Below are 25,846 nucleotides of genomic sequence, written 5' to 3'. Positions count from 1 at the left end.
GAGAGCTTGTTTCAGGGTGTGTTCTGTATTTATATTAAAAAAAAAGTAATTTCACTGACCCAGCAGCAGAATGGAATTTGCTGTTACTTTTCCTCCTGCTAGTAAGGACTTTGACTGACTGACTCACATCAATACTGGCCTGCAGCTCCCTCATGAGCACTGACACACATTTTGTAATTGGGATCCAGGATCCAGTTTCTGACTAGTGAGGAAACTGATGTTAACGTGCTTGTTTGGGGAATGGAACTCACAACCTTGGCCTTATTGACTCCATTACCTCACTCAACCCTGCTGTTGTGATGGAAAGAACATTAAAATAAAAGTATACGAAAAATAGCTAGAAAGAGGGCTTCCCTGGTGGCTCAGTGGTTAAGAATCTGCCTGCCAATGCAGGGGACACGGGTTCGAGCCCTGGTCCAGGAAGATCCTACATGCTGCGGAGCAGCTAAGCCTGTGTGCCACAACTACCGAGCCTGTGTGCTAGAGCCCGTGAGCCACAACTACTGAGCCCGCTCTCCACAACTACTCAGCCTGCGCACCTACGGCCCGTGCTCCACAACATGAGAAGCCCGTGCACCACAACGAAGAGTAGCCCCTGCTCACCATAGCTAGAGGAAGCCTGAGCGCAGCAACGAAGACCCAGTGCAGCCAAAAATAAAATTGAAAAATAAATTAATTTTAAAAAATGCCAATTAAAAAAAAATAGCTAGAAAGATATGTGTTATCCTGTTCAGGAGTAGAATAGAAAGGTCTGATTAAGTTGTTCATACAATAAGGATTTTTTAAAAAGTCTTGTGTAACATGAAGTCCATGGGTGAAGAGTGGTGCCACGGTAGGCCCCCAACTCTGCTGCTTGGGTACACACACTCCTTAAACCAAGTACTAGTGGTCACAAGCGTGGCTCAGCTCAGGCAGCTTTCACTCCTAACTCTAACCTTAGGGCTGTCCTGTCCTCACTCAGGACTGGGGGCGGGGGGCACAGGGAAAAGGGGAGTGGATGATGTCAGCAGGCTTGTCACACACCCTGAGTGGTCGCATTTGTGGGAGGCAGCCACTGGGCCTGGGAGCAGCAGTTCAGGTTCTTTTTTTTTTTTTAAATTAACTTCATTTCTCAGGTGACACAAAATAGTGACATTGACAAAAGGATCAAAACTCATACAGCTGCAATAAAAAATTAATAACCAATTGATTAATGATCCTGAGCAATTAAAACAGTAATTAAGATTGGGAAGTACATAACAAAACTGTCCATGCCCTGAAGTCTTCCAATTCAGATAAGAAAATACTTTTAAAAAAAGTTTGACCAAATTTTACAATAACTCTAAAATTGGGCATGACATTTCAATAACAAATTGTGAAGCTTAAAGAAACCTTTCTAACCTATCAAAATTAAAAAAATATCAACTATTGGTGCTAGAGGAATAAACAAATTATCTTTTTTCTCTCCAATAAAATTGATAACATAAAATTATTAAAATATGACAAGATAAAGAGTAGGTCACCAAAGTAGAGTGAAAAAGTATTATAGAGGTTTTTCGGGCAGTTCATAATAAAAATAGTATGCTGATTTTCTGGATTTTGAGAAGTTTAAGGTATTCATCAGTTTTTTAAATTTGTAATTTGTTAACATTTCTTTTTTCATCTATCTTTTATGAGAATAATGACAGAAAGTGTCTAGCAGTTCTGTTTTTTCATATGAGGTTGGGAAATAAGTATGACTTATGGTCACCACAACTGTGCCTTCTGAGTGGTCAGAATGTGAGTTTAGGTGGGGGGTTTTTGGTGGGTTTTTCTTAAATTTCTTAATATTTTTGTAACCTGTTTCTTTAAAAAGAGAGGATGTTAGGGCAAGAGTCAGAGTCAGACCAGGCCCCTGCCAGGCTCTTCTGCTCACCGACCCTGTGAAGGGGGCAGACACCACCTCGATCTGAGCCTCAGCTTTGTCTAAGAATGTGAACCATGTCCCCACTCCTTCCCATTACCAAGATTTTGTACAAGGATGAAAATAAGAGGTAAAAGACTTTTTGTTGTTGTTGTTTTGGCTGCGCCACCTGGCACGTGAGATCCCAGCTCCCTGACCAGGGACCGAACCCGCACCCCCTGCAGCGGAAGCACAGAGTCTTAACCAGTGGACCACCAGGGAAGTCCCAAAGACACTTGAAATTATATAGTAATTAAGCGTAGTATTATTTTTTCCATTCACATTCATAATTGTAGAAACTTTTTGTTGGAAGGATGCATCTTATATATAATTTCCCCAAATGTAGAACTAAAGTGGACGTGGAGTTTCTTCAATTCTGCATAGTTATTTTTGCTCTGAATCATTCAGCCATTTACTCTCCATTTTTATTGATTTGAAATGCATCCTTGGTGGAGCCAGATTCCACTTCAGTAATTTTGAAGTGACATATGTTGACATATGTACCCAGAAACTTATAATGATAAACCTGTAGTCACATGAATCTTCTACTTTTTGTCTCCTTTCAGGTGAATGGTGATATTCCCCCTCGGTTAAAAAAAAGTGCTCATGAAATCATCCTGGACTTCATCAGATCAAGACCTCCTTTAAATCCAGTATGTAATTTGACATATTCCCCTTGTTTGGAGAGCACATAATGAAGTATTCTCCTCTAGCCTATGACCTCTAGAACTCAGCTCTTAAAGGAGTATTTACACTGAGCTTTCATTCTCAGAATTATGAAGCCCAACTGTAAATTACATTTTTAATTCACAAAAAAGTACTTAAAATTATTCAATACAGGCTGTCTTAGGATATTTTAACTCAAACAACCTGAGTTATGGTGCAAAATCTGGCCAAATACCTCCTAGAATAACAGCTGAATATAATTCCAAGTAGTTCCTGGTGTGGGCTGCCCTCCCTGTTTACTTTATGGTACAAACACTTCACCTTGATTAAATTGTCGTTTTGATACTGTTTTACAGTAAATCCACCCTGCTGTACCTCCTCTTTTGTATTAATTATCTTCGTCTGTTGACGGGGTTCTTTCTAGTGACCATGGAATCAGGGTGTTCTGATCTGGTTTGAATGTTGGTTTGTGTTTCCTCTGTTCTACACTTACTTCCCCCCAGCTCCACAGCCAGTGCTCACCAAGGCCTCTCAAACCCCATGTGTGTTCAGTAACTAGAACAGGAATGGTGTTTCTTTCTCAGTTTGTGAACATCTAAAACATAATTAATGATCCCTCTTATAAATCTTTTTAAAATAAGGGAAAGAGGCCACATAGGAAATAATTTTAAGAAGGCGGGTCCTGGTGGAGCAGAAAGAGCATGGAGTCAGATGGGCCCGGATTTGCACACTAGCTACACAACCTAGTGGCCACATGTCTCTGAGAGAGTTGATCGGCCTCCCTGAGCCTGTATTTCCTCAACTATAGAACGAAGATAATAATCTAAGAAGGTTGTGATGACTTACTTAAAAACATTACTTTCAAAAACAATAATCATAATAGGTAACGTACAGCTTACATTTCAATGGATTGCCTGTCCCAGTAGCACGTAGGGAGCATGACTACAGCTGCAGCAAAGCTGACTCCTTAAAGTTACTTGAACACATGTGACTGAACCACTGTGAAGTCCAGTAATCTCCCTATTGCTTGAAAATGGTCTTTTATCAAGCAGTGTTGCAATCAGTAAAATATAATTTCATAATGTACTGTATGAGTGGACTTCAGTAAAAATTATATAAGGAAAACTACCCAAGCAAGTCTCTATAGCCATTATATTTTTTCTAAGGCCTCAGCCAGAAAACTGAAGCCTACTCCACCGCGGCCACGGAGCCTCCATGAAAGGATCCTGGAAGAAATCAAAGCAGAAAGAAAGCTGCGGCCCGTGTCACCAGAGGAAACCAGACGCGGCAGGTTAGGTGAGTCCGGGGCATCACTGGAAGACAGCACAGCAGCCCAGTGAGAGACTGCCGTCTGCAGGGCCCTCTCTCACTCACACACACACACACACCCTCACGCTGGAAGTCTATACTTGAGGTTCATGGAATAGGAAATTATTGCCCCATGATGCTGAGTGTAGGAGAGCACCGCGCTGCCTAGTGGACAGAGCTCTGCCAACCTCTAGGCTGTGGTTTTAGGACAGTCTCTTCACCTCTGTGAGCATTGATTTCTTCGTCAGCAGAAGGGGGATAAAAAGTCCTCTACACCTTCATTATGACTTTCATTTAAGAATTAAATAGGATCATGGTCAAAATACTTTATAAATTGTAATACATATACATGGATAAGTTATTACGTTTTAGAAATATAAGTGATACATAGTTTTACTTCAGGTTTCTATTGTCTTAATTATGGTTTGAAGATATGGTATTATGTGATAAGAGACTTAATTATTACTGATATCACTTAACTTATTACTCACATTCCTTTATATTATGTTTAATTTTTTTATAAGCACACATTGATTTTCATTTAGAGCAAAACCATATTATAAAATGTAAACATTTTTGTTGATGCAGCTGTCCTCCAATTTGTAAGATTAAAGATGCCCAAAGAATTCAGGGAAACAGTCTCGTGGTGCCTGAACAGGACAGGAGCCGACCCTGTGGCACTGTCTCCTGGTTCTCTCCTCCGACCTCTTCTGCCTCTTTCAAGCCCTGCTTAGTCGTCTGGTTTCTATCCCGGGCTCCCTCTCCCTGAGCAACCACATTCTCCTCCAGGGTTTGTTTCTGGTTTCCCCAGCTCCCGCCCTACAGCGCAGGTTTCTCTGAAAGTTTAGACCCACACGTGCAGCCGTCTGCTGAGCAGGGCCTCCTTGCCCCTCACGCACGACAAGCCCCGCAGCCAAGCGGTGACCTCGCCTGGTTGCTCCTCCAACTGTCTCCTCCTGGTTCCCCATCTCAGAGCCCAGGACAGATTGCTCAGCATCACCTCTGGCTCTTACCCAACAGCCAAGCCCTGTGGGTTTTACTTCTAGGTCTCTCTAGTCCTCCCCTCTCTGACCCAGGCTCTCCTCTTCTCCGTCTGGTCAGTCACATCCACTTCAGCGGCTCTCCCTGCCTCCCATGACTCTCAGTCACTGCGTGCTGATGTTCTTTTGTTTGACTTTTGGCCATTCTGTCACACTGTGGCCTCCGTGGCAGCAGGGCCCACGTCTGTCTTGTTGGTTGTTATGTCCTGGTCTCCACTGCAGGGACAGTGATGAAAAGTACTCCCAGAGGTGTTGAAATAATAGCACATACCTTCCATGTACAGAGCTTCAGAGTGAGGGCAGGCTGTGTGAATTTATCTCTGTCTGATTTTTATGGCAGCAAGTGTTTCCCTTTAAAATGATGTTTAAAACAAATCCATATGAGCATTTACATAATAATGAGCCAGAACATATACATGACATAAATGGAGAGTTCTTATTCTGGGAGTCCTTGCATGAGCCTAAGGATGGTCTGTGAGTCCCTTGAAATATAACAAATTTGTATGTATTTCCTAAAGTGTATGTATGTGCATTTTCTGGAGAGGAGGTTCATAGCTTTGCTCAGATTCCTAAAGGGTCCACAGCCTCAAAGAATAAGAACCACTATGGAAAAATAAGGAAATGGTGTTATAGGACGGCTGCTTAAGACCGGATTTTTAAAAATTACTGTACCTTGAGAAGGAATAATGGGGTAATAGAAAAGATTTCAACAAAATTATAAGGCAAAACAAATATATTACCATGAGAAAAGTAAGCTTCATGATTTTCAGGAGAAAAGAGGAGGGATTATAAACTCCAGTGGAAGCACCAACAGGACAGAGAAAGGAACAAGACAGACGTAACGTGCTTGTATGATTTGGATGATATTTGACATACAGTTCCTTCATTTTTCCAAGTGTTTATTAAACAGCCGTGTCAGCTGTTGGAGTAGAGAGATGAGCAGTCAGAGTCCCTGCCCACAGGCACTGACAGAGGAAAGGCTCGGGGCAGCAGGTACATGTTCCCCCTGCAGCGCCGACAGCAGCCCGTCAGGGGCATGGGGGTGGCCGGGGCTGAGCGTTCAGGAGACCAGCAGTCCTTGTGGGTGGCAACGGGACACCGCACGTTGCATAGAAGGGTCATCACATGCCCTTGTCATATACATATTCTTCTGTTTCATTTTCAACAAGTTAGATGCTAACTAGCAGGAAATCTACTTTAGAATAATTAAATATCAATTTTCTCTATAGTATATCTTATTTTATTTTAACCTTATGAATTGGTGTTTCACAACAACCAGAATTGAGCTGTTATTGAAAGTGATTGTTCTATGAGAATCTTACTTTTAAAATTGATCTTGCATCTTAATTGGAAAGTAAGAGATTTGGGCTCTTCTTTCTGCAGACCTACATTGGTTCTTACTATAAAGTTTCCCTTGGGGAGTTTGGGTAAAGTTGGCAGAATTATCTGGAAGAAAAGTTCCCTAAATAGCTTTAAAACCTTACCCCTCCATGTAATTGCAAGTAGAAACCCACTGTAGAAATTGGGGAAATGTTTAAAGAAGAACTGTTACCCGTAGTTTCACCAGCAGAGGCATGCGCTGTGATGGAGCTTGTGCGTCATGAGGTGGAGACAAGAGCTGTGTGCACAGTGTCTGATGTCCCCATGTAATGTTACGTGGGGCAGGAACATCTTCCCAGGTCGTTAAATGTGCCCCACAGCATTATTTATAAGGACGTGATTACTAACACATGGCTAAGTTGTCTTTTACTCGCCTATTTCCCTATTGTTTTACAGGCTAGCTCCATTTTTTTCCTGTTAAGTCTGAAATTAGTATTCTTTTGCATCAGTCTTTGTTCATATCTTATCATTTTCTTTTTCCCAACACCTTTTCTAACACCTCATACTATGAGATTTGGGGTTGTAAATTGTTCCTTTAAAAACATCTGCCAAAAGCATATGGAGAGATACTTTCATTCTGTTAAATTTGGGTGTTAGAACTGTATGTGGGCTGCCTCGGAAACATGAGCTGGGGGGACATTGTGCCTGACAAGCCTGTGGACCTGCGGTTCTCTCCTCTTCTGACCACAGAGCCACCTGTCCTCCCTGACCTGGGGCATAGGATGGATGGGGCTACAGTGGAAATAGGTAATTCTCATTCTTATGAATACCCAAATTCATCAAACTTTGGTAATAACCTTTTTAAATCAGCTTTATTGAGATATAATTTACCTGCCATAAAATTCACCCATTTAAAATATACAATTCAGTGTTTTTTAGTATATGTAATAAAATTTTTAAAACAAATGATTTCAACAGGAAAGAAATAAGTTTATTCATAGGAGATTGTATTTATTTAACTTCTACTATGTGCTAAGCACTATTCTGAGCACCTTTTTTTGTATGGAATCATTTAATTTTTATAACAATCCCATGAAATAGGTACTATTATTCCCATTTTACAGATGAAGTAACTGAAGCACAGAGAGGTTAAGTAACTTGCCCGGAATCACACTGCTAGTAAGTGGCAGAGCTGAGGTTCAAACTCAGGCTCTCTGGCTCCTGAGGCCTTGCTTCAACTGCCAGGTTACACTGCCTACAATAGAGAATTAGTGATACTTTGTGATGCTGGTAGTACCTGAATGAGATTTTTGATAAGATGTTTCACCTGTATGCAGAGAGCCACATTTTCATCCTGAAATTAATTATTTAAGAATACATTTGTTGTTAAATTTTAAAGATTTTGTATGTTCCATAAAATCATGTTTTAAAACATGGCTAGTTTTTTCTTTTGAACTCTTTTATATTTTAAAGTCCTGTACTATGATTCTAAAATGTTTGTATCTTTAACATGCTTTCATTTTTAACATGTTCTTTAAAAGTTGTTTTCTTTTATTGTTACTCCATTTCAAGTCTTAGTAATATAATTAAAACTAAGACTCATGGTTTTATTGTATTTCAGATTGTTATTTACTGCCTTCTGCCTTAAAGTGTGAAATGTGCCACCACAGGTCTTGAACCCTCCTCCCTTTTTCATCTTCCCTGTATATCCTAACAGCTGAATTATTTTCTTTTTATTGTTTGTTTTCTTTTTTCAGCAATGCGGCCACTTAGCATGTCTTACAGTTTTGACTTGTCAGGTAAAAAAAAAAAGCACTTTCACACCTGACGTGGGTTTTGTGGTCTCTGTGAAATACATTTCATTCATCTGCTTGTTCAAACACATCAAAAAAGAAAATTGAAAGGCTTCTTCTAAGCTGTGGTCAAATAAAACATTCTGTTTCTTTGAAAATAGTATACTTTAAAAAAATTAAAACTGTAATAAATCTGTTGCCTTGCAAGAGCCTGTGGAAGAACCGGGACACTTGTGGTCATGGAACACAGTGCCCACCCCACCCCCAATCTCATAAAGCAGCGGTCAGAGTCTAACAGAACTCTGCCTTCAGAGCATAGAAAACACTTTCAAGAAACAAAGTTTTGACACTTCTTACTCTCTAAAGCACTCAGTTATTCAGGTAGCTGAACTCAGAACTGTCAGCTGCTTCAGAGGACGACTGCTCCTCAGTTGAGGGCCAAGAGCTATCTGCGTACCCAGTGCTCCTGTGCGTAGGGCCTTGTCACGCTGGTTCTTTGTGCTGATTAAGAGTCTAAAAACACATGAGCGTTGTAATGGCTTTGGTTGTAAAATATAATCATATGTCCCGGGTTTGTAGGACACGTTTAGAGCCCTTCTGTTAAATAGACAGGGACTAATAGTGAAACAAGTAGCTATTAATGATTAAATTTGACCTGTAAAATCAGCCCCCCTTTTAAATTGAATTTTTAAATTATATATGAGCAAATTTGCAAAGCCAGCTTAGTCCCAATAAAATGTTTTGCACGTTAGAATTTTAGACTTTGGAAGCTGCTGTTTTGAATGCAAAATGAGATAAGATATTGGCACTAGTATTTCCTTCCAGAATTTTCTTTTACATGCCATGGAACTGTTGGCATATCTTACATACAAATTCATATTTAAAGAGCCAGAGAGTTCTAATATCATGTTCTGTCTGTGAATATTTACTGAGTGTCTTCCAACTGCTAAAATAGTTCCCAACTGCTTTTTGAATTTCTATGTATATTTGTAGTTCTCTTAGGCATGACTAATATTTGCACTTTCAAGAAACTCAGATAAATATGTTATAGTCTTCACTTACTACTTCTGACTGACCACTGAGGAGCTTTTTCTATTTTCTTTATCCATTTGACAATTTTTATTTTATCAACGATTTGCAGAGTAACTTTGTAAAAAAAAAAAAAGCTTGGTCTGGAAAATAAACTCAGAAATGTTTGAGAACATGTGTGTTACTGCTAATCTCCAAAAGTTGGCAACACATACTAAGATCCATCTCTTCTAAATATCTACTAAAGATATTCCTCCCTGGCGGGCTCTCTGGGAGTGGCCGCTGCCTAAGCACACTGGCTGCTGTCTCCCGTGAAGTAGGCACAGGTGGCTGACCTGGATGGCGTGCATGCCCACACACATGTATGTAGGTGTGTTCGTGTCTTATAGGTTATATGATGGGTTCTTGTGTTGGGAAGAAAGCTCTTGGTGCTGAGCTTCTCGAAATAAAGGAGCAACAAAAATTTTTGATTTGCTTTCACTGCTTATCATTTGCCATAATTTATTTTGTACCTTAGTGTACTTTGCAATTTCCACACACTTCATTCTCGATTTCTTGTGTTTTCATTGTGTCATTTTGACTAACCAATTTAAATGTCCCAAATTATAAATGGAAAAGACTGATCTATTCTTCTAACCTAAATGCAAAGATCGGGATGCATTTCTTGTCTAAGTTGGGAAATTAGCTAACTAAGGAGTAAATATTTAAACGTGTAGTGTAGGTAATGCACGTAAGTGTAGAATAGGACACATTGAAGTATGTTCTGCTGCTCAGGTATGTTTTAGAAATATTAATTCTTAGTGGAAAATGTTAATCCAGTCAACATTAATTAAGGTAAGTATAATTTATTTTTCTGATGCAAATATTAAATATACAATCTTTATTTCAGCCATATTTCCTCCAACTAAATAAGGCAGCAGCCTGGGTGTATCTAACAGACATAATTATTACACTGTGTAATAATAGAAGTTATTACATAAGGTATTTAATATCATGGTTGTGTGTTTTAGATTCTGAACCTGAGGCATGTGACTTCTAAAGCTCTGTGTAGCATCTTAAATAGTTTGTTTACTTATAAATATCACCAGAAATTCTGTCTTATATAGAAGAAGTCTAAAGTCTTACCCAAGGGTTTGGTTTTCTCATCAGATACACTGAAGTGATAATGAGGATTCATTCATTTGAACAGAAAAGTATAAGTAATCAAACTACTTAAAAATATCTCTTAAAAGTGTGTTCAACTGGGGCTTTTACAAATATGCAGTATTAGATAAAATCACACACAATATTTAGTCTTACATACGGAGATCATCCTGAAGCCTGACTGGGACATAACATATTCTTCTATTAATTCCATTTATCCGAAAGCTTTGAATTGAATACTAGGTGTTTATTTCAGTAGTTTGAGTCAGTGAGCTCAAGTACAGTTACCAACCTCAGCAAAGTCTTCAGGCAATTAGAGAGCTATTGGGTAATTTCTCAGATCCCTTGCATTGAGAATGAACTTAGCTCATGGCAGCCACTGTCACTTAACAGTGTTCCCTAAACTTCAGTGCAGATCTCACCCTCATGATTTTACCAGACTTAAGTGCCACCAGTACTGTGCAAACTTTTTAAATCTACCATAAATGACTTTTAAAATTTTCTTAAGCAAAAACATCCATAAAATCATGTATCTGATATAGTAATTGTATTTTTTCTGAAACATTAAATATATAACCATTAAAACTGTGTTAATGTTCCTCCACACACCACTGGTGACTTCACCCTTAAGGAAACTCTGGCTTGGACCTGTGAGACCTGCCTGGAGAAGCTCACTGTGTCTCCAGGCAGAGCCTCAGTTGGGTGTGGATAGTTGGACCAGTGGGAGATATGTGTGCTTTTTCTTGGAAGACTGGCTGCCGCTACTGCATGAACCTCTGGAGGAAGTGTGTAAAAAGTGTGTGCTATAGAATACGATTTTTCAAAAGATACTTCAAGACCATATTTAAACATTACCTTTTTTCTTGAATAGGAATTAATCAATTAGCCCAATCATTTCCTCCTTTGCTCTCTGGAAGACTTTTAAATTACGCTTGTAAGTGTGGCAGCCTACTGCTTTCTACACCTTATGAAAGGTTTATTTAAAGATTTTAACCTTTGTAATTTTGTAAAAACTTGCTGCTTTTGCCCTTTTGTCCCTTCAGCACACCCCATCCCCCAATCATATATTTGTTCTAGCTACTTAATACCTGGAGAGGTAGTAACAAAATTAACTCATGTGTTGTCAACACATTTGTTGTCAAGTTTTCTGTTAAACATTTTATGTAAAATGATAAATGATTTATGACAAGTCTGTCTTCTTCCTTTTTTCCTTTCCTCATTCCTTTCTTGCTCACTCAAACCCTTGTAGTTCACAAGGGCAGTTCTAGTTCTGGCCTTCTTGATATCTAAAACTATGCAGAAATTGTGAATATTAAGTTAGATATACATCATTTATAATAAATAACTCACATAATTCTTTTAAATAATGTCAAGGAAAGCTGTACTAGAACATACTTACATTCTGAATGTTATCTGGAAATCCACCTCTTCCACTTCAAGCATAAAACTATTACATGTTGGGGGGAGCTACTATAAATAGAACATTCTTGTATTTTATAGTTACTTCAGGTACAATGCTTCCCCCCACCCCCCACAAACAAGCATTAATCCTGATTTTTCAGTGCCCAGCATACCCTTTACCCCCAACCATGGGAGTTTCACAGACTGCTCCATGGGCAAAAACCAGGTTATGGGCTGGTCTGTGAGTTAAATCATGCAGGGACTGCTTTTTCTCACTTTTAAATACTCTAATTTAGTAGTTAGTTATTAAAATTATTAGTTATTGAAATACTGAAGAAAATTAGTTCCACTTGCATTGGAAGATTACAGGCTCCACTACAAAAAAAGGTGGCCTTTTAGAATCAGTACCGACAAGGATTCCAGTGTCAGCTGTGCCGCGCTGGCTGTGTGACTGGCTGAATCATCCTTAGCCTTGGTTCACTCACTTACAAATGGAGATAAAAGTCAGTGTTAATAATTGCTAACATTTACTGTGCACTGCCTTTATTACACACTAAAGTATTTTATATGCAGTTGTTAACTTATTTAATCCTCACAACAAGCCCATTTCTGTTGTTAGCCCCATTTTACAGTTGAGGAATGAAAGTTTAAGTAACTTGCTCAAGGTCAAACAACTAGAGCTAGACTTCGAATCCAGACCATCTGCATCTTAACTATATACTCTAAAGTTTACCTGTTGTGCTACATACTCTTATTTTGTACTCTGTTCACTGTACTCCATACTGTATGCTCTGTGTTCTGTAGTCTGTACTCTGTACTCCATGCTCTGTGCTCTGTGCTGCCACATTTCTTTCACTGCCTTCCCATCCAGATTTGAACTTTGTATAATCAAAATCAGCTTTATCAGAGGAAATGTATCTCAGAGTCTTTGTGTTCATGTTCATATGCATATAGATTATTAGCTGTTTTTACTTTAAAATCAAACCACTTTCAGATCTTACAGCCATATGTGCATGCCATCACTCTGATCTGTAGATCACTAGCTCTTTAGAGGCTAAAAGGAAAGTTAGCCTCTCTGGGCCTCTGGAAAATAGAGAAGTTTGAGTCAGTTATCTGTAGTATTTCTTCTAGCTCTAAATTTTTATCTACAAATGTGAATATATAATTTTTCATTTAAAGGTTTCCTTTATTTGAATCTGACAGTTAATGTCAACGCAAGTGTTGTATATGCATAGGTGTTACTGTGTCTAGCCTCTGTGTTGTATTTGCATGACGTAGAAATGCCGTATCACCTCGGGTGTGATTCCAAGTGCAGGTACTTGGAACAGTGTGTTTGGTTCACTGACTACCTTTCTGTGCTCAAGAAAAGGTAAGCTTTCACCTTTGTTTTACCAGAGGTAGCTACCCCTGAATCTCCAAAGAATGTCCTGGAATCATCGATGGTGAATGGAGGTTTAACGTCACAATCAAAAGAAAATGGGGCAAGTGCCGTACAGCAGGTGCCTGTGCAGCGGAAGAAACTCCTCAAAGCCCCAACTCTGGCCGAGCTGGACAGCTCTGACTCGGAGGTGAGTCCCCACGGCCCCCCATGTCCCGATTCGGGGTCAGGAAGTGAGCGCCCTCCGACCGGTCCTCGTGTTGCTCCAGCTGTTACTTAATCTCTTCCCATTTTTCAGTCAATTAAAGTTAGGTTTAAAATTCATTCATTTAGCAGGAAATGAAACAGTGGATTACTTACTGTTATTTAATAAAGGCCAATATAGTGGCTGTAGTTTATAGAATAACTTGTGACATACATACGTAGTCTTAGATTACAGTGGGGTTAAAATAAGTCAGTAATTTTCAAACCTATATTTTCTTAAATATGTTTCCCTTTGTTTTGGGGAAGGAAAAAGAAAAACATCTTCATAGATTCTTCCCTCTCTAGAACACACACACACACACACACACACACACACACACCCATACTGAAGCTTCTTCTTTATGTAATAGTAACACCAAAAGACAAGTCCCCCAACACTGTGCCCATGCCCTGCGGATCCTTCCTGTTCCTGACGTGGGTGCTCCCAGATCTCTGCAGGCCTCTGTCCGCAGTGTCACTATTGTATGTCTCCACTACCTGACCCTCAAAGTCAGCTTATATAAAATGAAATGATTTCCCCGCCCCCTGCCAAACCACGCCACACACAGCAGGCTTCTAGTCTCCTGTCTGCTGTCTCGGTTGCTGGCTCCATTCTCTCCTCATTCATCCAAGTTAGAACTTGAGGGGTTATTCTCTCATAACGCCCTCACCGGTCTCCACACCTTATCCAGCAATATCAGTAATAACAATTTTGCCACTAAATGTTTTTCAAACTTCAAGAATAGTAAAGAAGTATTCTTATTACTGCCCAATTCAGTGCATGCGCTGTCTCATCAGTCATATCTTATCTTCCTTCTTCCTAGCTTCCCTGATTCCATCTTGCAAATACCACTAGGGTCTTTGTCTTTGAAACCTTTTGAAGGCTTCCTGCCACTTACAGGACTAAGCTCCTGTCCCTGAAGAAGCTGCGTCAGAGCCTGCGCCATCTGGTGCCTGCAACATCACTCTGCCTCAGTTTACCCTTCAGCCCCACTGGGTCCCTTGTTCTTTCCTGCTCACTCCCTGTTGCTCCGCTCTGTGCATCTGCGTGCAGCCTACACCCAGCTCCTCTCCGATTCCATAATAACCCTCTGATCCGTCTGTTGTGTTAGAGCACTTGACCCTTTGTAATATAATTATCTATTTTTTTCTCTCTCTCACCAAGTGCGAGCTCCCAGGAGGGAAGGTGCGGAATTCACCTTATATTCCCAGGTCCTGATCCCCAGCAGACACTCACATATTTAAAGAAATTCATGCTAACCTGTGAGAACAACAGTTTAAATGAAAAGAAGATCTAGTGGTTAGCCACTAGAACTGTGATAACTGAAATGCAAATTATATTAAATAAATTTAAAACTCAGTTCATTGAGTTCTCACGTGTGGCTGGAGGTGACCAAGCTGGACGGTGCTGACACCAGTGCCGCCCTTGCAGAGTCTGCTGGGAGCACCTGTGTCTGGTGCAGCGAGCACGCCATCCCGTGTCCAGGACCCCCTTCCTGTCCTTTCTTTGTCCTTCACTGCCCTGAGCTAGAATGCCCAGGCCATGAGGAGGGCAGTGGGCGGCCTCTGCAGTTGTCTTAGTTTTCCTCTTTGTGAAAATATTGTGCTGATGCCCTAAATCCAAATCTTGAGATGATTTGCTAGACACAATTCTCTTAATCAGAGCGAGGCTGCGTTTGCGTGCCTGCCCATTAGTTAGAAAGGGAGTGTGAAATACAGTGCTGAGACGTGTTGAGCCTGGTCTTTGGCTGCTGGTCCAGGCCTGGGCAGTCATGGCTCCCATGATTGGGAGTAAGGTGGGGATCTCTGATTTCTGGAACAGAGGGAATGGTCCTGGGCCAGGAGTGGAGCAAGCACGCCCCTCTGTCCTCTTCCCTTACAGCTGATGCTCTAAAGTACTAAGGAGGGGCAGGGCAAAGATGCTGAATGTGAGAATGCCTTACATTCCTTTTTTTTTTTTGAACTTCTGAATATAGATTTTTTTTGCGGTACGCGAGCCTCTCACTGCTGTGGCCTCTCCTGTTGCAGAGCACAGGCTCCGGACGCACAGGCTCAGCGGCCATGGCTCACGGGCCCAGCCACTCCGTGGCATGTGGGATCTTCCCAGACCGGGGCACGAACCTGCGTCCCCTGCATCGGCAGGCAGACTCTCAACCACTGTGCCACCAGAGAAGCCCTGAATATAGAATTTTTAAACTTCTAAATATGTTCAAACTTTAAAATTTAGAAAACACAGATGAGCAGAAGCCTTTAATTTTAAACAGCTATATTTCAAACTTGGGCTTTGTGAATAATCAGTTTCAGTAGAGGTTTTTTGTTTTGTTTTGTTTTTTGGTGCCCTCTCTGAGGCTCCGTAGGGTTTCTTTTGATGAAACTCAGCTTTAATTTAATTGTGGTAGATTAGGTGTGTTCATCCTAAAAAGCTTTCTTATCCTTAGCCTCTTTAAGATTATCTACCGACTGGTTGAAGCCAACTCAGAAAAATGTCTCTTGTAAAAGCCTGACAATTATCTGATGTTTCTATAGACATGAACGAAGCACCTTGAAACTCAAGCCGGGTTTCCTTACAGTGTGAGTTAGTGAGGAACATGCCGTGGGCTCTGGCTCTGCTTTGTGGACAGGACACGAAGACAGGTCCCTTTGTGTCAGCCTCCACCGTGTCCTCCATCTGAGGTCTCCTGCAGCTCCAGAATGTGGCAGTCCTGCCCATAAATATGAAAGCGGAAAAGAGGCTGAGGAGTCCTGCCTTCTCTAAGTTGATGGATGGGTGTTCTTTTCGCCACCTTAATGGATTCCTGATGTCAGGGAATTCCTAAGCCAAGATTGATTTATCTCTGGTCCTATTTGCTCACTTATAAAAATGGCCACAGATACTAAGACAGATCTATCCCACATCACATTGCACAGTGTCTTCATTCACATTTTATAATAATGTTTTTTCACACTTTTTTCTTCAACTCTTCTCCTATTTTTCCTTTTCTCCAACTTCTTTTTTTTCCAATGCCTCTCCATTTTTTCCATTTAAATATTTACCAAATGCCTTCAGTAAGCAGTAAAGGGACAGCAGTGCGATAGGCTTTGTCCCCTTGCTCATAATCCAAATGGGAAATAAGAAGCATACACTGAGTCATTACACGTGTTTGGTGAGTGCTCGCGGCCTGCCAGGCACCTTTTGAGCCACCTGTGTGTGATGCCACCAGGGGGCCAGGGGCTGGAGAAGCCTCAGGGAGAGGGAGGACCTGGGCTGAGGAGTCAGGCGAGGAGAGCAGTGGGCAGAGGGCTTCTGCTGTTTGTGGCACGTGCCAGGCCAGGTCACAGCCGGTCTCCTGTTTCTCCCCTACTGGCCTGGACTTCCCCTGGGGGCGGAGGAGTGGACTGACCCTGCCTCTCTGACTTGCCTAAAGCATTCCTGGTGGAGGTTGCACAGGAACAAAGACTAATACTCAGGCCTGTAGTGGGAGGACAGTGGGGGCCAAATAAAGAAGAAGCTCAGAAAAGGCTGGTCTTACTCTTTTCTTCCATCCCCTCAATTTTATTACCACTTCCCCATTTTTCCTCCTTCCCTCCCATTTACTGAGTGGCTTCCAAAATTTTTTTTTAAGGACCAAAACTTTTCCTTCACATCAAAGCTGTAGAAGTACAAGGCGGGTCAGCTAGAAATGGAGGCGGGCCTAGGCCCTGCTCTCCACTCCCTACCCCGCCACCTCCCCATCTTCATGCCTTTTCCATTCTCAGAGGAAATGTCCCCTAGGAAGTCCCAGCACGCCTGACACTGAGCTCGTCCCTCTGTGGACGGGGCACCGTACTCACTCCTGGAGTAAGTGCTTCTGTGCACGATCACACGTCTCCTGCTGGCCTTGCAGTCTCTCCACCGGAGGTTTTTCCCTCAGGTTTAAGAAATACCTTCCAGGGGAATTCTCTGGTGGTCCAGTGGTTAGGACTGCAGGCTCTCACTGCTGAGGGCCTGGGTTCAATCCCTGGTTGGGGAACTAAGATCCTACAAGGCATGCAGCACGGCCAAAACCAAAAATAAAAACAGACCAAAAAAACCCTTCCAGCCACCAGAATACCGACTGTATGGTGAACTCGTTCGTACATGATCTCATTCAATTTTCTCTTCCACAGAGACTTCATACTAAGAGGTAACTGCCACCATTCCAGGGTAGCAGCTCTGCTCACCTCTGCAGACATATTTCATTTGACTGCATTGTGCACCAGAAAGTTCCTGTTGCCCCTTGCTGTCTTTGAGGTTAACTTAAAGTTGGGCCCAGATTATCACAAAGAGCAGGTTCCTGTCTAAATATTCCCCATTGAGTAGTGAATTTCCCTGTAAAGAGTCAATATATTATTATAAGTCAGATATTCTTATGAAATGGATATTAATGGATTATTTACTTTATCAACATAAACTCAGCTGCTTTATGTAGAAAGAAAAACTCCTTAATCCTGTTCAGAGCCATGAGAGATGACTTGCCCTCAGTCTTCTTAATGCTGTGCGTCCTTTGTTCCTTCAAGGAAATGCATTTTCTTCCTTTCTGTCAAGTGAGACCTCCAGTTGCAGAACCAGTAAAGGGATTTTTTTTTTCTCTTAGATTTACCCAGCAGCTTTGTGCATTTAAATTATAATAGTTAAATAATCAGCATTAACTACAAGCTTGAATTGATGTCCTTAAAAGTTTCTAGTTGTGAAACTGGGCTATTGGTAGTGACCCAGAGACTTTATACCCTGCTTGAGGCCGTAGGAATAGGTTATCTAATCTGCCATTTTGCCAGAACTGGAACTAACCCATGCTTTTTACTTAACAAAATATTATGAGCATTTTCCCATCTGATTAATCCTTTTTCAACATGATGCCAAATATCTGTGTGGTATTCTATCATAATAATTTGCCATATTATATTTAACCAGTCCCCTGTTTTTGAACATTTAAGCTGTTACCAGTTTTCTGTTGTTATAAATAACAATAATATTGTTAACATCCTTATGATACATTTTTGCTTTGAATTATTTTTCAGGATATTTCTAGAAGAATGTTTGCTAGGTGAAAGAATGTACATATTTATAGCTTTTGATACGTATTGCCAGGGTCCTTAAAGAAAGCTCTAATATCTGCTTTTTATTGAGCCAACTCTATGTTATACTTTAGGTATTATAAATTGATCAGACCCTAGAAGTAGCTACGATCCTTATATAAAAGATAAGGAAACAAGACACACAGAAAGGTGTTGTCTTTGAACTAAGATTGTTAAAGAGTAAATTATAGAGACGGATTTGAAACCCAAGTCTAACTCCAAAATCTTCATATCTCATAAATTTTGTAGTATTTCAACTAGTAGTATATGAGAATGCTTGAATTTAAAATAACTTAAACTGGAAAGGGGCTTAGAAATCTTGTTCAACGTCATTACTTTTCAGTGAGAAAACTGAGCCTCTAGTAGAGATAGAGACCAACTTTAGAAAGTCAGACAACTTTTCAGTAGCAGAATCCCTGCTAAACCAGACCTCCCAACACCAGATCTTTTTCCATCATTTTTTTCTCTCTTCCTAAAACTCTAAACCTCAGTGTTTCTTGCTTATCTTTAATAACCTCTGCTAGCCTGTCCCAGGTAACGTTTTAAAAGTCAAGATAAGCTTTGATTGGAGCTATATCAAAGCTTTCAGTAGGAAAACTAAGCAAAGGAGCTGTATCTGTGCCTTCACTGGGATTCTTTTCAGGAAGAAGGAGATTTACCTTCCTGTTAGGTGAGTTAGGTGTCAGGCTGGCATCTGAGACGATTCTGGCAGCCTTCAGTGACAGTGCCACCCCGGGAGCAAAGCTGCGGGACTTCTGACAGTGACCTCATTGCATCCAGGACCTGATTAAGAGTCACTGGTCAGGACATAGAACTAGAAAAGGCCTAACTTAGTGTCAAGAACTAGAAAAGGCCTAACTTAGTGTCAAGAACTAGAAAAGGCCTAACTTAGTGTCAGAGACTAGTAACTTGGATCAGACAATACGCAGACAATAAGCAAATTTCAGAAACCAGACCAGGCTGTAGAAAAGACTAATGTTAAGAGATGTCAGAGACCCATTGAAACACCTCAGCCAGGCAGAAAGTGTTTAGTCAACGGGAGTGGACATGACAGGGACACCACACGCTCCCCGGTTCCTTTCTGGGTGTCTCCGTGACTCCTCTGGGGCAGGAACTAATCCTGGTGAAGATTAGTTTTCTTTCTTTCTTCCTTTCTTTCTTTCTATGAAGTAAATACTTTATATATATAGTTGATGTATAATTTTATATGTTACAGGTGTAAAATACAGTAATTGACAATTTTTAAAGGTTATCCTCCATTTATACTCATTAAAAAATATTGGCTATATTCCCCGTGTTGTACAATATATACTTGTAGCTTATTTTATTTTATTTTTAAATTATATTTATTTATTTGGCTGCATTGGGTCTTCATTGTTGCGCGGGCTTTCTCTAGTTGCGGCGAGCAGGGGCTACTACTCTTCATTGCGTTGCGCAGGCTTCTCATTGTGGTGGCTTCTCGTTGCGGAGCACAGGCTCTAGGTGTGCAGGCTTCAGTAGTTGTGGCATGCAGGCTCAGTAGTTGTGGCACACGGGCTTCGTTGCTCCATGGCATGTGGGATCTTCCTGGACGAGGGCCTGAACCCGAGTCCCCTGCATTGGCAGGCGGATTCTTAACCACTGCGCCACCAGGGAAGCCCTTGTAGCTTATTTTATACATAGTAGTTTGTACCTCTTAATCCCCTACCCCTCTATTGCCCCTCCCCCACTGCCCCTCACCACTGGTAATCACTAGTTTGTTCTCTATATCTGTGAGTTTGCTTCTTTTTTGTTATATTCACTAGTTTGTCATATTTTTTAGATCCCACATATAATTGAGATTATATAGTATTTGCCTTTCTCTGACTTATTTCACTCAGCACAGTACCCTCCAAATCCATCCATGTTGCTGCAAATGGCATAATTTTATTCTTTTCCATGGCTGAGTAATATTCCATTGTATGTATATGTGTTGTTTGTGTGCGTGTGTATGTGTATATATATATATATATATATATACCACATCTTCTTTAGCCACTCATCTGTTGGTGGACAGTTAGGTTGCTTCCATATCTTGGCTACTGTAAATAATACTGCTGTGAACATTGGGGTCCATGTATCTTTCTGAATTAGTGTTTTTGTTTTTTTCAGATACATACCCAGGAGTGGAATTTCTGGGTTATATGGTAGTTTTATTTTTAGTTTATTGAGAAATCACCATACTGTTTTTCACAGTGGCTAGACCAATTTACATTCTTGTCAGTAGTGTACCAGGGTTCCCTTTTCTCCACGTCCTCTCCAGTATTTGTTATTTGTGGGGTTTTTTTTTTTGTTTTTTGATGATAGTGATTCTGACATCAAAATGACAGGTGTGAGGTGATAGCTCATTGTGGTTTTGATTTGCATTTCCCTGATGATTAGCACTGTTGAGCACTTTTCATGTGCCTGTTGGCCACCTGCATTTCCTGTTTGGAAAAATGTTCAGTTCTTCTGCCCATTTTTTAATTTTTTTTTTATGTTTAATAGTATGAACTGTTTATATATGTTGGATATTAACCCCTTATCAGTCATACCATTTGCAAATATTTTCTCCCCTTTAGTAGGTTGTCTTTTCATTTTGTCAGTGGTTTCCTTTGATGTGCAAAAGGAAGTTTAAGTTTAATTAGGTCCCATTTGTTTATTTTTGCTTTTATTTCCTGTTTTAAGAGACGGATCCAAAAAAATACTGCTATGATTTATGTCAAAGACTGTTCTGCCTATGTTTTCCTCTGCATTTAGGTCTTTAATCCAGTTTGAGTTTATTTTTTTAATGGTAGGATTAGTTTTCAAGTAGTCTGAAAGTGGGTGCAGCTGCCTGAGGTGGGCGTGCAGGGCCAGAGGACCAACCACAGTTTCTGGGAGCAAATCCCAAGAGGCCCTGAGCCACACCCCGTCCCTGCAATGGCCCTGCCTGCCCAGGACAGGCTCTTGGCTGTTCTCAGAGCGGGGATTTCAGACTAGTAAGTAGTGGGGTGCAAGGCATGGACATGTCTCAGACTTACGTGAAATTAGGCTGTAAAAATGATTCTAGGGAAGGTTGGCTGAAATATGTGCATTGGGGATGGTTTCTGCTGTTTGTTTCTAGCTCCCACCTCATAACTACTGGAAAGTCCTGGTATGACTCTGTTTTTCTTTTCCTATGAGATACTCTTAGCTTTTATTTCCTTTTTGACCTTCCATAAGCAGAAGGGGATTATGCTAGTTCTTGCTGGCTTTTCTAGAGACTTGTGTGACCTCCAGCGTGTCTGGAGTGGGTCTTTGCTTACGTTGCCTGACTTGTTCTTGGTGTTGAGTATCAAGAATGCGGAGGTTGCTGCTCAGACTGGCTTTGTTTGGACTTTGCGGTTTACAAGGCTTTCTTCTTCTCTTGTTCCTTGGCCAGATCCTTTGTAGTGAGGTGTGTTCAAAACTAATGCTTTCAGCAGTAGGTTTTAGGTAAAGCCAGTTTTTAGTGAATGGCTAATGCTTAAAGTCACCTTAACTAAGTAGGTCAGAGAGAATTTTCACTATTTGTTTCACATAGTCATAGTCATATATTAACCTAACTTTCTTGTATATTTAAAAATATCAGTTTTCTATACATATTATGGAAATAAGTTGTCTTCTAGTTAATGTATATCCCCTGTCACATAGTAAATAGTAAATTTTTCATGAATAAATATTATACTTTATTTTGGTATAGTGTAAAACAAATTAAGAAGGTCTCTTCTCACTGGTAATAGGAATTTAAACTTTATTTGGCACAATGCAGACATTTTTCTAGATTCATATGACATTTCATGAAATATTTGTTTTCATTCATTCAACAAATACTTATTCATTACTTAGTAAGTGATGGATTTCGTACTAGGTAACAACGATGAACACGATACACCACATCTACCCTTGTGGGGTTCCAAGTCTATTACTTTTATAAGTGTGTTTAATACTCCACTAATGATAATATTAATCACCATTTCTTGTGTGCTAGGTAATGTGGTAAGCATTTTAAATGTGTTCTCAGATCTGTCCTTGTAGTGACCTATGGAAATTATGAAACTAAGATAAGAAACTTGCTCAGTGTCACATCACTCTAATGAGGGACAAAGCCAGGGCACAACCCAGACATGTCTAATTTTAGATCCCTTCTAGCTTGTCTCCAACTTGCCTTGAACCTTTGACATTAAAATTTTGTGCCTCATGTTAAATATTTATGAGTGAACATTATTAATTAGCATGAGATCTCTCTCTCTCTCTCTCTCTCTCTCTCTCTCTCTCTCTCTCGTGTCTGCCTGTGCCTTTCTCAGGAAGAAACTCTGCCCAGGTCAGCCAGCAGCAGTGCACCTTCCTCATTCCTTGAAGCTCCCTTTCTGGAGGCTGTGTCCACAAGGAAGAGTGAGTATTTGTAGTACAAAGAACTAGTGTCAGATGCCTTAAAAAACATACTTGACCTAAAAAAGGGAATCCCAAAGTGCCTTGTTGTCATTTGGGGTAACTAGTTAATTAAAGAACTAACCCTGGAATTTCACTAGTTAGGAAGAGAAATGTTGTTATTTTCCTAGAATGACATCATAACATAGGGCTAAACGGGCAGTTGGGTCTCAGATTCTCACCTTATAACAAATCAGTCACCTTTGGGCTTACAGATAATAGTTGTAGGGAATAGGTCAACTGTCTGTATGTATATTTTAGATTAATAACCTCCTTATCTAAATTTAAACCAGAAGCTCTGAATAATCACACTTGTTATCATCTCCCCTGCACACACACACACACACACACACACACACACATACACACACACAAATCCTTACCCACGTACATTTGTAGATAGTAAAAACACCTTTATAACTCTTCAGGCAATACAGAATCTAAAGTTAAGTGATTTTTAAAAATACTATTGGTAATCTTTTCATTTATAAGATCAATATAAAGGATTAAAAATTATATATTAAAGGGGAGGATTCTGGGAAGATGGCAGAGTAGGAGGCACCAGAATTTGTCTTTCCACCTAGACAATAATTGCAGTGGTAGAATCTGTCTGATGTAATTATTTTTGGAACTCTGGAGTCTGTTGAATGCCTAAAACTTCCAGGGTTAACTTCAGTAGATTTCAGCTCATAGCACAGTGGCAGCTACTCATCCCCCCCACCCCCAGCCCCATGACAGGCAGCTATGTGCTGTTCTTAGAGCAGCTTGCAGGAGCCAGGGTGGACAAGAAGGACCCTGTCCTCCAGGTATTGGGGATCTGTCCTCTGATTGCTGATTACTGCTTCTGATTTCAAAAGTGCAAAGAGGCAGGCAGCCATTGTTGCCCTGTTGCTAGCTTCACCCCCTCCCCTCTAGCTGAAGTCATCTCCAGGGGATTTAAAGGGCTGGTGCCTTTCCCCCACCCCTTCATTTTTCATGTTTCCCCTTTTGAGAGTGAAAAGCCTAGAACATTCAAAAACAACGGCATATGCATATGGGAGGATTAGAAAGTGACTATGATTGCCCAGGGAATGGCTCATAAAAGACCTGAGGAAATGTTAAGTTTACACCTCAGGCTATCTTCAGAGATCAGCCTTCAACAGTAAGAAAAACAATAAACAAAAATAACAAAACCCTGGGGAAGGGGAAAATCTGACTTCCAGAGTTACCACATTGATAAATTCAAATGTTCAGTGTTCAACAAAAAATCAAAAGGCATATAAAGAAACAGGAAGATATGGCTCATTCAGAAGAACAAGATAACAGAAACAGGTCCCAGAAAAAGACCTGATGACAGATATACTAGACAAAGACATTAAAACAACAATTCTAAAGATGCTCAAAGAAATAAAGGACAATGTGAAGAAAGTTGAAAAAAACAATGTGTGAACAAAATGGAAATATCAATAGAGAGAAAACCTAGAAAGAAACAAAAAAGAAATTCTGGGGCTGAAAAGTACAATAACTGATATGAAAAATTCACTAGAGGCATTCAAAGACAGATTTGAGTAGGCAAAAGAAAGAATTAGCAAGTAGAAATTATCAAGACTGAAGATCAGAAAGAAAAAAGACTGAAAAAAGCAGAGACTAAGGGACCTGTGGAACACCATCAAGTGGACCAACATACGCGTTGTGGGAGTCCCAGGAGCAAAAGAGAAAGAAAGGGGCAGAATATTTGCAGAAATAATGACTAAAACTTCCTAAGTTTGATGAAAGACATGAATATAAATATCCAAGAAGCTCAACTGAGGTGAAGTCAAGAGACCCACACCAAGACACATTACAGGTATCCCCTGCTTTTCAAAAGTTCACCTTATGTCCCTTCACTTTTACAAAAGACCTACATTGATACCTGTTTTCACTAACTGAAAGAAATCAGCAGAGGATTTTTGCTTTTACAAAAAAAAAAGCTGAAAAGCAAAACTAGTGTTCAGGGCTTTCCTGGTGGCACAGTGGTTAAGAATCCACCTGCCAATGCAGGGGACACAGCTTCAAGCCCTGGTCCAGGAAGATCCCACATGCTGCAGAGCAAATAAGCCCATGAGCCACAACTGCTGAGCCTGCACTCTAGAGCCCGCGTGCCACAACTACTGAAGCTCATGTGCCTAGAGCCCATGCTCCGCAACAAGAGAAGCCACTGCAGTGAGAAGCCTGCACACCATAACCAAGAGTAGCCCCTGCTCACCGCAACTAGAGAAAGCCTGCGTGCAGCAACGAAGACCCAATGCAGCCAAAAATAAAAATAAATAAAATAAATAAATTTAAATCTCCAGCCCAGTTTTCTTAAAAAAAAAAAAAGTGTTCAGCCTTTGCATCAGGCCACCATAACTTTGAACTGTGTCTGTGAGCATCTGTGCTTTACCTTGATTTATTTTGTGCATTCGTTAGCAAGATGTGTCCTAAGGTATTTGCTTCTTTGCTTTATACCATTTCAGTTTATGAAAGGATTCATAGGAATACTCTTTCAGATAGTGGGGGAAACCTGTATATTCAAAATTTCAAAAGACAATCTGGAAAGCAGCAAGAGAGAAGAGTGTCATCACACACAAGGGATCTCAGTAAGATTTTCAGCAGACTTCTCATCAGAAACTTTGGAGGCCAGTAGACCCTGGGCCACTATATTCTAAGTGCTAAAAGAAAAAAGTCATTAACTGAGAATCCTATATCTGGCAAAACTGTCCTTCAAGAGTGAGGGAGAAATCAAGACATTCTCATATAAACAAAAGCTGAGGGAACTCAAGACCATTAGACCTTCCTTTCAAGAAATGCTCAACAGAGTCCTGTAGGGTGAAATGATAGGACACTAGACAGTAACTCAAAGCCATATAGAGAAATAAAGATCTCAATAAAGATAAATAGATAGGCAATTATGAAAGCTAATATTATTATAACAATGGTTTGTAATTGTACTTTTTGTTTTCTGCATGACTTAACAAACTAATACATTTAAAGAAAAAAAGAACTATTAGTACAGAAGCTAGTTTTACTGTAACTTTGGTTTGTAATTCCAAATCTTGTTTTCTGTATAATTTGAGAGACTTAAGCATTTAAAAGAATTATTAGT

The 25,846-nt window shown here is 40.3% G+C and overlaps 2 protein-coding genes across 21 annotated transcripts in view; one reads left to right on the top strand and one right to left on the bottom strand.

The window, feature by feature from the left end:
* SPIRE1 (spire type actin nucleation factor 1) overlaps positions 1 to 25,846 on the top strand; it is a 206,563-nt gene that overhangs the window by 165,053 nt on the left and 15,664 nt on the right. For 3 of the 7 annotated variants that reach the window (XM_067699768.1, XM_067699764.1, XM_067699771.1), the window contains exons 7-12: positions 2,488 to 2,574; positions 3,754 to 3,883; positions 7,006 to 7,062; positions 8,013 to 8,054; positions 13,017 to 13,189; positions 22,620 to 22,707. In XM_067699768.1, the coding sequence (XP_067555869.1) occupies positions 2,488 to 2,574; positions 3,754 to 3,883; positions 7,006 to 7,062; positions 8,013 to 8,054; positions 13,017 to 13,189; positions 22,620 to 22,707 (577 nt within the window). The remainder of the gene's footprint in view (positions 1 to 2,487; positions 2,575 to 3,753; positions 3,884 to 7,005; positions 7,063 to 8,012; positions 8,055 to 13,016; positions 13,190 to 22,619; positions 22,708 to 25,846) is intronic. The other 4 variants (XM_067699769.1, XM_067699765.1, XM_067699770.1 and 1 more) reach the window with 2 other exon arrangements.
* PRELID3A (PRELI domain containing 3A) overlaps positions 4,028 to 25,846 on the bottom strand; it is a 111,775-nt gene continuing 89,956 nt past the window's right edge. Inside the window, exon 6 of one of the 14 annotated variants that reach the window (XM_067699790.1) lies at positions 4,028 to 5,286. In XM_067699790.1, coding sequence (XP_067555891.1) covers positions 5,224 to 5,286 — 63 coding nt within the window. In that variant the 3' untranslated portion in view covers positions 4,028 to 5,223. The other 13 variants (XM_067699797.1, XM_067699778.1, XM_067699804.1 and 10 more) reach the window with 13 other exon arrangements.

Source organism: Pseudorca crassidens, chromosome 12 (assembly GCF_039906515.1).
Source record: "Pseudorca crassidens isolate mPseCra1 chromosome 12, mPseCra1.hap1, whole genome shotgun sequence".
NCBI classification, from domain to species: Eukaryota; Metazoa; Chordata; class Mammalia; order Artiodactyla; family Delphinidae; genus Pseudorca; species Pseudorca crassidens.
This window is presented reverse-complemented; position numbering and strand designations above follow the sequence as displayed.